General features: G+C 36.1%; 1 protein-coding gene across 1 annotated transcript in view; it reads right to left on the bottom strand.

Annotated features, from left to right (window-relative positions):
- Nucleotides 1–12,348, bottom strand: part of LOC111173536 (A disintegrin and metallopeptidase domain 3-like) — a 110,365-nt gene that overhangs the window by 44,686 nt on the left and 53,331 nt on the right. Inside the window, 2 exon segments of the mRNA XM_089903783.1 lie at nucleotides 4,624–4,810; nucleotides 10,144–10,283. Coding sequence (XP_089759909.1) covers nucleotides 4,624–4,810; nucleotides 10,144–10,283 — 327 coding nt within the window.

A 12,348-nucleotide genomic window follows, 5' to 3' on the forward strand; every position in this document is an offset into this window, starting at 1 on the left:
ATGTAACAGTTCTCTTGATTTTAAGGGACGCTCTCAATGTGGAAATGCTACGATTAAGACCGTGGAAGTAGGGATGAGTATATGACTGGAAGCCACATAGCTATCCTGGCCTATCTAGATTGTTATTGTGAAGCGGCACAAGATACAGTGGGAAGGAGAGGGGGAGAAAGGAATAGGAAGGGGAAAGGCAGCTGGTCAGAAGATCACTGTCTTGATCAAGGAGACAGCATATGCAGGGATACTCAAGAAAATCTGTCATCTTATAATAGCCCTGCTTGGACAGTAAAAGGTGGCTTATATAAGCGAAACATGGCAGTGGCTCCAATAGCAATGGCAGTTCCAGATATGATGCAGTTACAGACCGAAGGCACTTGGTGTGTGGTGGTGGAAATTATAGTAAAATCTTTCTCCAGTATCTCACTAGACCCAAAAGATCAAAATCAGCTTGCAAGTTTAGATATTGAAAACAATCTATAACACATCTATGTGTTCTGAGACACTTGCAATCCACTTATAACCCAAGACTGGGCTCCAAAACAAGACCTAGTGTTTCCAGCACTTGGGACCGAGGAAGACAGGCAAATGTGTCTTTTCTACCAGTTACAGTCAAGTGAGAAAAGGAAATCCAGGGCACACAGCCCAGGGCAATGGACATGGCCAGTCCTCACAAATACAGCATGTTAGCCCCTAATCTCCTCTCGAGGGTATTGTTTGACAATGACTGCAATAGATACCTTTCCAGATATGACACAGCAATTCCTCTGCACAGCAGACATGAATCATACTAATCAAGTACTCCTAAATGGATGATATTTACACATCTAGTCAGACAATCTTGAAAGCCAAGGATACTCAGTACTGTGCAATTAGCTGGGGCAGGCCATGGACATTCTATGGTCCATATCACGCACAAGCAGCTATAAGTAACTTTAGAGCCAGTTAAAATTTCTGCAAATGTGTATGTCTGAGCTTATTAAACAATGAACTACCCTGGCCATTAGTTTGTTTTACGTCTTTTATATATTTTTGTTCTTTTGTTAGTCTTTATCATTGGATAAATTTGTTCTCAGGTCTCAGACATGATGTATGTTGGTGATAAACTAAGAACTGCCTATACTCCTAAAGCGTTTCAAGGTTGTAAAATGTTGCAAATGAGAAAAAAAAAAGTACTGTCTGGCTAGAGGAAGTCACAGGTAATTAGAGCCATACATTATAGTACTGAGGTTTAAACAGAAGTGGAAACCATTGTTGCCAGAGTGATTAACAAATCAACAATAATTAAAATAATTTTTGCCACTACTGGCCTTTAGCATATAGCACTGGATACTGCTGGTACTTTTCACTAGCAGTAAAAACTTCCATTCTGGGAAGCTGACGAAGTTCACTTCAATTTCATTAGGCAAGACTTGGAGCACCGCCTTACTCTCCTCCCCACAATAATATGTCATCTCAGGATTATACCAAATCTGAAATATTATTATACCAGTGTGAAATATTATTGAATGTATAGGTATTCTGTCAAAATCATAACACTTTTAGAATGGTCTGCAACTGAGAAAATTTGCATCCCATGCTATTTAAGCATATATGACTAAAGACAGACTCTACAATCCAAATAATCCATCTATACTGACTTACAAAACAAGCAGTTACATTTCAATGGGGGTAGGTGGAGCTCAGCCAGAAGAATCATTGAAAGCAGTCCCGGATAAAAGGGAAAAAAACCCCGGCCACTGGGCACTGTAACTGATTAGGACCCCCTGCAACCGCAGGCATCTCTGATCACTTACACAGCTGATTTCATCCAATGGCCCTAAATTTCCTGATATCCACTGGCTCCTGGAATTTGGAACTAATGAACTTTATCCCATGGTTCAGTGAAGAACTTTTCCCGGGAAAGTTCCACTATAAACAGATTGGCCTCTGACACTGGTAAAGTCCACAAACAGGAAGCTGTACACCCATAAGAAACAGAAATAGCCCACCTACTCCTTTACCTAAACTACTAGGTCACTGAAGGTCCTCTCTGTAAGACTTGTCTCATGCCGAAAAAACTTAGTTTACTGAAGAATCAGCATACATCCTAGCCTTCCAGCATATTGGTGATAAATTCCTGATAATTCATACAAGTGAATGCGAATGAAATGACAGACAAATGTGTAAAAGACATGAAAAGACCATTCAACCATAGGAAAACCCAAAGTAAGTAAGATATCCTCAAAGTTATATATACATGTATACCTCATGACACAGCACATTCACTTGTTGGTACACATACACCCTAGTGAAACGCAGGCACATGTGCAGCAGGAAGCATGTGCAAGAAAATTCATAAATAAATGAGTCTTTACAGTCATAAATTGAAATAAACTTAAGTTTTCATTTCACAAATAATGCATAAATAAACTGAAATTTTCATAAACTCAATACTAAAAGCAATGAAAACAATTGGAATATAGCTACATTCAAAAGTTGATGGATGTTCCAAGTACAATACTGGGTGAAAGACCAAGTTACAAATGACACAAATCATATGATTGCCAATTATATAATAGTAGAACACAGGTAATCAAACTATATTGTATAAAGATGGGAAAATAGGAGGTAAAACTAAAACTATGATGACAAGAAAGTACTGAAATGACACCTTTAAATTCTAAATGATGATTGGGAAAAGGAGGCATATTGAGAGTGGACACACAAAGAAATTCTTTGGCAGAGGTAAGGATTGTTTTGACCTTAGTGCAAAGTATTCAGGTGCTTGTTAAGTATCTATGTATTACACTCTTCATCCATATTTCCTGTATATATTTCATATATATTATATATCACAGTGAAATAATGGAATGGTATAAATATTTACTGCTAAACAAAAGTGGGCGGAGTTTACTATAGAGAGAACTGTACTAAAATATATTTTAAAGAAAATTATAATTAAATGGGAGATTATTTCTGAAAGAAACTTCGACATACAAAAACACTGATAAAAAGGAATGGAAGGTAAAATAAAGCAACTATTTTCTGAATAAATTCTCCATAGTACTTTCTAATGTAAAGAAATGAAATATTTTACAAGAGTATTTTACAAGAAAGTTAATTGGGTTGTAAACACTGTGATCTGGGAAGAAGGTGGTCCAGATAGATGTTTACCATTAAACATCTATGGTAAAAATACAAAGATAATCACTAAAGGAAAATAAACAGTACATAGAGACTAAATCACTAAAAGAAATACTGGAAGAAAGGAAAACAAAATAAACAGATTCAACAAAAATTCAATTAAGAACAAATGTGGCAAATTGAATATAGAAAATATAAAAATTTTGAGACAACTAAAATTATAAAAATATGCAATCTAGAGGAGCATAAGAAAATTAAATGTAATGAGGTATCCTGGAAAAGATCCTGGGACAGAAAAATGCCATTAGGTAAAAACAAAGGAAATCTGAATAAACTATGGACTTTAGTTAATTTAAAAATATGTAAAAGTATTAATCACAATAATATTTGAGTTAATCTTATAAATCAAGAACAGACTGAATAATAAATTAAAACCTAAGGTAAATACTGAACTTAATAGTAAAGAAAACCTAAATGAGAATACAGAAATATCAGGGAAATACTAATTTAAGGAAGCTAGTGTGTGCATAGATACAGACATAAAATATGTATACAGATATATACCAGACCAAATAGACATTAAAACAGAAATCAACATTAGAAATAAAGAGATTCAGTATTTGAAGGTAAAGTATTAAATTTCTAGGAAGGTACAACAATTGTAAATAAATTTATACCATATAAAAGAAATACAAAATATATAAAATATGAATTGAGTAAATGATAATGAGAATTAGGCAAATCCAACTGTATAGTTGGAGATATCAATATTATTTCTCGAGTGCTGAAAGTTCAGGCAAACAAAATTAGTAAAAATATACAGAAGATTTGAGTCATTCACTTAAAAATTATAATGCAATCAGATTATACAGATTTTAGCTCCTAACAATTAGAGCTTACATCTCAGCAAGCAAATATGAAACATTAAAATAATCACCGCACGAGTATATGAAGGCAACAACAACAAAATGCAATGATTAGCTATCTTACCAAGCACAAATGAAAAACAAGAAGACAAATAGCAAAAAGCTAAATATAACAACAAACCAAGGATTGTGATTAATCCAATTCTGCGAAACGAAGTTAAAATAAATGAGGCTTTATACATGCAAGAACTGAAAGTAGGAGATGAGGAGGTGAACAACAGCATACATTTAATAACTCAGTGATCCAATTCAGGCACTTTGGAGGAATTCAGGGATGATTTAGGTGATAATTATACTACTGTTGGAACTGATGTTTATGATACAGAAAGGTGGGTAATGTTTACACAACAAGGAAAATCTACTTCTTTAACCACACTGCACTTACCCCAAACTTAAATTCTTCAAATGTTTCAAATTCAGGATGAGCCAGTTATCACATGCCTTATATCTCCCCATCTTAGCTATTTGATAAAATGGTGCAACATTAAAAAAAAAAGTCCTCCCACTTATATCACAACTATATTTATAAGACTACAGAAACAAATCTTTAGATAAGCTATTAACGTTTCTCACCAACCTCTGGCCCACCACAATCACATTGCTCTGGCGGTTCCAGAACTCCATTGCCACAAACTGAAACTCTTCCTTGTGGAACCACTTTTGAAACTGTTCGATTCTGAAGACATTCAAATTCAGGCTGTGAAGCTGTATGTTTGAATTCATCCATGCTGCAACTGCTAAAAAACTTTACACCACGGGAACGTCTGAAATTAAATTATATTCCTCAGTTAAAAGGAATAAAATCAGTATCAAAGTCATACTCCTTCAATAACGTACTATGAATTCTGTACTACTTCACTTAGAGAATAGCCAAAACGGGAGAGTGCTTTATTTTTAATACAATTAGTAATGCAAGAATAAGTTCGTTTCTATTATAATTCAATATAACAGACATCTAAGTAGAGGATGTTAAGGTTACATGATTTAGAATATATTAAACAAAACAGCGCTTGGCACACAAAAAACTCTGTTTAAGTATGTCTTACTATTTACTATTTTCATTATTATTGACAACACCATCATAATTATTATTGTATTATTAATATATAAAAATAATATTTAATATATTATAATATATATTATATATTAATATAATATAATAATAATTAATATACATTAATGTTATTATATTATTATTATTAAATTATAATTATTATTATAATTATGATGGTGTTGTCAATAATAATGAAAATAGTAAATAGTAAGACATACTTAAACAGAGCTTTTTGTGTGCCAAGCGCTGTTTTGTTTAATATATTCTAAATCATGTAACCTTAACATCCTCTACTTAAGAAAATGAAACATACTAGGAATAATATGGGAAAATGAAGGAATAAACAATGGTGGACTGTGTTATTTAAAAGTCAGAATTATTTGTACTTTGGTAACAAAATTAATTAATTAAAATATCTCAACACTGAGTATATAGAATGTATAAACCCTAGATTCTTTTTATTTTGATATTTTTATATTTCTAAGTGTACTGTTTAATGGGCTTTTGTTTAAATTTGTAACAATCTCTATGAGATTAGAGAAATGATACAAAAGTACGAAAACCAAATTTTGTTTCCTGAAATGGTTGAGTAAGTTGCCAACGGGAGATCCTGATTACTCTAAATATTTTAATGTATAACTCTTACATAGTAATGAATTCTCTGAAATCACACCTTCAATATCAGGAAATAATGATATGGTGCTAAAATCTAATCCTCACATCACATTCAAATTTCCCCTTCATCACAGTATTGGCACTTTATAGCAAAAGGATCCAGTTCAAAATCAACCACTGCATTTAGTTCTCATGTCTCCTTAGCTTAGTTGATTACAATTTTTGTTGAATTTCATGACAGTGAAACGTTTTATAATTACAGGCTGATTATTTGGTAAAATGTCCCTCAATTTGGGTTTACGAAATGTTTCCCCATAGTTAGACTGAGGTTATGCATCTTGGCAACCTCATCATAGAAGTGTTGTTGACTCTGTCTGCTCCATTGCATCCTAACAGATAGCACATGATTTCAACTTGTTATATTTTTGGTAAAAGTCACTTTGATCAGTTGATTAAGGTGTGTCTGCCAGTCTTTACTCTAACATTTCTTTCCTTTCTTATCACTTAATAATTATTTGAAGAGAAGTTTTATGTAAAATCTCATTTCTAATCACATTTTCAATTCATTCATCTATTTACATGAATCATATCTTCCTATTACACTCAGTGGGTTATAATCCATTACGAACATTACAAATGACTTTCAAATTGTCCCAGATTTGCCTATGGGGAGCCCCTTTCAAACTGCTTTGTGTCCCTGTGACAAATCTCCATAATCCTTTGAACGCCTCCTTATACTCTGACACAAATGTTCCAGGCTTGTTTGCTTTTGTCTGTCTTAGCCCTGGAATCAGGTATATGATGTCTCCAACTTTGTTCTTCTTTCTCAAGATTGCTATGGCTATTCAGGGTCTTTTGCTATCAAGAACTGCCTGTTTGTTATAGCTCCATGAAATCCAGGAACACAAGCTCCCCTGCCACTAGGGCTACGTGATCAGCAGGTGTCTTCAAGGCAGCAGCCACAAAAAATAGTGCACCAGGCACCTGTAGAAGCTCCTCTATGGAAGATACTGGCACTCTAGGGTACAGCAGATAGAGAGTCCAGTGATAGCACTCGCCCTCTGCAGTCTCTGGAAAGGACCACAGTCAGTTGTTGGATTTGTGTTTAACTAGAAACCTGATACTCATGCAGCAGTTATGAAGGTAAGCTAAAAGACTTCTTTCACAGGAAGACTGCAATTCTGGTTCTAGGGTCTGTCTGCTGTGCCATGCAGGTGGCAACCAGCTGAAACTTTCTCTGTGGGTTACCATCCTGTGGTACCCACAAGCATAAGTCCTGCTGGCTACCCGAGCCAGGTGGTCTACACATGTTCCCTGGCAGCAGCAACAAAATTCAGGGCGCCAGACAAGGTTGTAAGGTCCTTTCTGAGAGACGCCGAGGAGCTGGAGCAAGGAAGGGGGAGGGTGAACAGTTATGCCCACTGGCCTCTGCTTGTTGAGAGAATCACCATTGGCCCCAAGATGTGAGTCAAACAGTCAGCATGCCCGTCAGGCAGAAGCTCCTGGACAAGTAAATGGGCCACTTTCACAGAAAATCTGGGGTGTGTTTCAGTCTGCTACCCGTGCAGTGCCCTGGCGTGACAGCTCGCCATGAACTACCTCTCCAATCGTTACTGTTACAGTCCCAGGGGACCCAGGAACGCAAGTCCCTCTGGGCACCAGAGCCGGGCCATCAGGGGGTGTCTCCTGGGCAGCAGCCACAGAAACTAAAGCAGCAGAAGCCTGTACAAACTCCCCTCCTGGAGACACTGGTTCTCTGGAACATGGCAGATGGAGGCCTTGAAGATAGTTCCCATCCTCCAAGCCCTCTGAAAAAGATTACAGTATGACTTTAGACATGGGTTTCATTAGAAGCCTGCCCCTCAGGCCACAGCTATGAAGATAAGCTAACAGGCCTCTTTCACAGAAAGATTGGGTTCCTAGGACTGTGGCCTCTCGCTGCGACCTGGGGGTCGTAGCTGTTTAAGAAAACTTGTTCCATTGTTTACAGTTTTGTGGGACCTGTGAGCTTAAACCCAGCTGGCCACCAGAGCCCAGTGATCTAGAGGTGGCAACCTGTGGGTGGCAACTGCAAAAACTGGGGTGCCAGGGGACGGTGCAAGCTCCTTTCCAGGAGAATCCAGCAAGCTGTAGCAAGGTAGAGGGAGAACACAAAGGTGGCATCCACCAGCCTCCATCCCCAGAGAGTACCTTAGCAGGCTTCTAGATGTGTGTTCAATTAGAGGCCTGACCTTCCAGCCAACACGTTAATATGAGAAAATAAGCCTCTTTGGCATAAAGACTGGGTGCCTCTCAATAGGCCACAGAGGTGGCAAGTGAGTTCAAAAGTTTTAAGATCTCTTTCTCGGTTCACTATAGCCTTATTTGGCTCACATGTGCAAGTCCAATTGTCTTTCACAGCTAGATGTTTGGGGGTTCATCTCTCAGTTGCAGGTCTTACCGGTTAGGGTGTCCAATAAGCGTTCAAATCCTTCACCCCTCAGAGAGAATCTCTAGGTTTGAGTTCCCTCCCAATTGTGGGTCACCTTGCTGGGGTTAGGAATTATGGTGAGATTGGTTCTTAGCCTTTCCTACCCTCTTCGATGTCGTTTCTTCTCGTTTGCCCTCTGTGTAGGTGTCTTGTGTGTGTGTGTGTGTGTGTGTGTGTGTGTGTGTGTGTGTGTAGGTGTCTTGAGCATGCTTTCTGGTTTTTTTCTGAGGAAATTGTTCCATGCGTAGCCATAGAGTTGGCTTGTCTGAGGGTGGACAGAAGTTCAAGTTCTTCCTAACTCACCATCTTGAACCAGAACCTCTATAAATAATTCTTGACATCTCTCTTCCTCTGTCTTATGAAACTGCTGTAGATTATTATGAGAATCATTATTTACCAAATACTGTTGCCAAAGTGCTCCAGGTCTCTGCTCAAAACCTGCCAACGTGCACATTTATCAGGAGTTAACATAAATCTTTAAGGCAAAGGGTCCAGAGATAAGAAAGGAAGCTACAAACAAACAAACAGATGGAACCAGCTGGGACCAAGATGGCGAGGAATCTAACCTCCAACAGACCCTGAGTCTCATTATACACTGATTTTACTATATTAGTTTATTAAATGACATACCTACCAGTGCCTATAAATGGCCACTAAGGAACAAAAAGGATTAATAAAAGGGGGCACCCCACTCCCTCAAAATAGCCCTGCCTCTGCCCTTGTAGACTAATGCATATGCCCCCGCATCACTAGCCTCACTCTTCCAACCTTTGTCCTTACTCTTTAAAAGTAAATCCCTCTCACCACACGGGTGAGAAGTTGATCTGTGAACTTAGTTCCTGCTTCTCCATTCCTTGCCCACTGAGGAGAGCTTGTGCTGTGTCGATGGATCTCAGCTTCGGTTTCGTTACTCTGTTTCTTGAATAAAACAAAAAAAGAACTCTCCCCTGCCCAGGCAGAGAGCCTAGGGTCTATAGGACTTAATTCAGTAACAATATTACTATATTGCTGTTCTTTCTGATATATTTAACATTCATGTTACAAAATATATTATATTATCCATACTGCATAAATCAATTAAAATGTGTTTTTTAAAATTTATCATAAAATCCCAATTTCCACATCATGATTGCTTGCTCAGGCTCTTTCCTACATTTCCTATTACCTCCTGGACTTCTTCCTCTGACTCATGGTTCTTTAGCCTCTTTGTATTTTACTTTCCTTTTTTGTTTTTTTAAATGTCTATGCCTTTAACATTCTTCCTTATAGTTTCAGCCACTTCTTTTGTTTCTTTGTTTTATCCCTCCCCCAAGCCCTTTTTTCCAGTATTTTGAGCTCTTAAAATTTTTTGCTATCCAAGTATCACTTCACTTGCTTTCCCTGAAAAGTTTTCAACAAGTTCTTCACATGACTAGATTTATTTCTTCTCTTTCAGGTCCTAACATAAGTTTTGCCTCATAGAAAACTTCCTAGACCACTTTATCAGAAAGTTTCTCCTCCCCATGTATTCCCTATTTATTTCCCTCCTGGCACTTATCATAAGCTGTTTAAATCTTCTTAATTCTTATTTCAAATGTTTAAGTTTCTGCCCTGATGGACTAATATAAGGTATATAGCTTTTTTCTATCTCGCTAATCATTTATATGACAAATACAATACTTGTGACACAGTACATACTTTAAAATTTTTTTGATAGAATGAATGAATTTCACCTCAAGGTTCTAGCACTCCACACAAAGTCATCATCAATGACTCGATACGACAGCACTGAATATAGAACTATGAAGCACATTTTCTACAATATCCAATACTCATTCCCTTTAATAAGCTTTAAAATAACTTGTACGTATTTAATAAAAATATTCTTATTCAAGTTATATTGAGAGAAATTATTCATCAAGAAATGTAAGAAACACCTCCCAAAAGAAGACAAAGATTTGATAAAAATAACATCTTACATTGCTTCAGGATTCATTATGCATGTAGTTCCTGGACAGTAACAACTGTAGATGTCATTATTATATGTTAATCCCAGGTTAATTCCAAGCAACTGTGCCAAAACAACTGAAAATGCCTCTAAGGTTATCATCTTTGGATACTAAATAGAAATGAAAAACAGAATGGTTGCTTAAGTTATTTTTTCAACCCTTGGTCTTTTCATGTAATTGTGGCCATATTACCTAAATGCAAATACTAATTTAATAAACTAGTATACCAAAGATCTTAAGATTTTCTTAAGAGCATTTTACAAAGTTAAATTTTGTTATTCTTTTTGAGTAATAGTACTTTCAACCCAAATGGCACTGACAAATAACAAAATAAGATTAATCATATGTTTTCATGACACATTACTGATTTAGTTCTAATAAACTTAAAAAAATATTACGAGAAGATTAATCATTGTTTCAGTAAGTATATCACTTTTAATGTTAACACTGAAAAATACACAGATTCTTAAGGGTTTAACTGACAATCAGTTTTGATGTCAAAAATAGTTTTAGGAGAGAAAATCAAACATTTTTTTTCTAAAGGCAGAATACTTGTATTAAAAAACTAAAACTTCAGAAGTAGTGATATAAGCAACACACAAAGCCCTGGTTGGTAATCAATGATGTTTTTAACTATCTCCATAGTTTTGCCTTTTCCAGAATGTCACAGAGTTGGAATAATACAGTGTGTGGCCCTTTAAAATTGGCTTCTTTCACTAACCACTTTACTTTTAAAATTCCTCCACATCTTTTAATTGCATGATGCCTAATTTTTAAAATACTGAATAATATTCCGTTTTATGGATTAACTCCAGTTTCTCTATCCATTCACCAATTAACAGACATCTTGTGTGATTTCAATTTTTGGCAATTATAAATAAAGTCGCTATACATAATCATGTCTGAGGATTCTGTGGGTGTAAGTTTCCAACTAATTTTTGTAAATGGTATAGAGGACAGCTGCTGGATCATATGGTAAGGCAATATTGAAGTTTATAATAAATTGCCAAATTGTCTACCACAGTGGCTGTACCATTTTGTATTCCCATCAACATGAATGCGACTACCTGTTGCTCCAAATCCTCACAATATTTGGTATCATTAGTTTTGCATGCAAGTACAAAGCTGAATAAGAATGGCAGGTTACATTCTTGCCTTGTTCCGAATCTTAGTAGGAAGCATTTCATTTCTAAACATTAAGTTTGATGTAAGCTGTATTGTTTTTGTAGACAGTCTTTCTGAAGTTGAGGAAGTTGCTTCTATTGCCACTTTGGTGAGTTTAATCATAAATTGTGTTGGAATTGTCAAATGTGTTTTCTGCATCTATCAATATAATCAAATATTTTCCATTTTAGCTTATTGATAGGATCAATTAAATTAATTGATTTTTACATGATTATCCAGCCCTAAATATCTGAAAAAATTCCAGATATAAATATCAATAGGGAGATATAAAATATTATAAAAAGAAATTCTGTGGTAAAGTAAAATCAATAAACATTTACTGGAGGTCTTCAAAAGTAGACCTGGTCAGGCAGAAGAAAAATCAGAAATGAAGACAGGTCATTTGAAATCACTTTTTCATGGGAGCAAAAAACAAAAACAAAATGTAGAAAAAGAGACGAGCTTATGGACTCTAACAAATAGAGCAATACATGCATTATGGGTGTCTCAGAAAGAGAAGAGAGAAAAGAAAGGGACAGAGGACTTATTTGAGGAAATCACTGACACAAACTTTAGAAATCTGAGGACATGCAGATTCAAGAAACTCAATGACCCCTAACTAGGAAAATCAAAAGAGACCTATGGAGAAACGTATTGTAATAAAACCACTATAAGTCAAAGACAAAGGGATAGATCTTGAAATCAACAAGAGAAAATGAATTGTCAGTTATCAGGGAGGTCTCAAGGTTATTATCGGATTTCTTAGCTGAAACATTACAGCCCACAGGTATTGGGAAAAATACATTCAAAGCGCTGAAAGAAAGAATCTGTCAATCAACAATACTGTATCCAGTAAAACTGTCCTTCAAAAAATAATGAAGACTTTTCCAGGAAAGCTGTGGGGGTTTATTACCAACTGACCTGACGTATAAGAAATGAGAAAGGGTGGTCTTCAAGGTTAAAAGGAAGGATGCTCGATAGCAACATAAGGCCAAAAGAAAATTATAAAAT

Source organism: Delphinapterus leucas, chromosome 21 (genome assembly GCF_059928025.1).
Source record: "Delphinapterus leucas isolate spDelLeu-1000000601 "Yukka" chromosome 21, BTC_Dleu_Yukka2, whole genome shotgun sequence".
Lineage (NCBI taxonomy): Eukaryota > Metazoa > Chordata > Mammalia > Artiodactyla > Monodontidae > Delphinapterus > Delphinapterus leucas.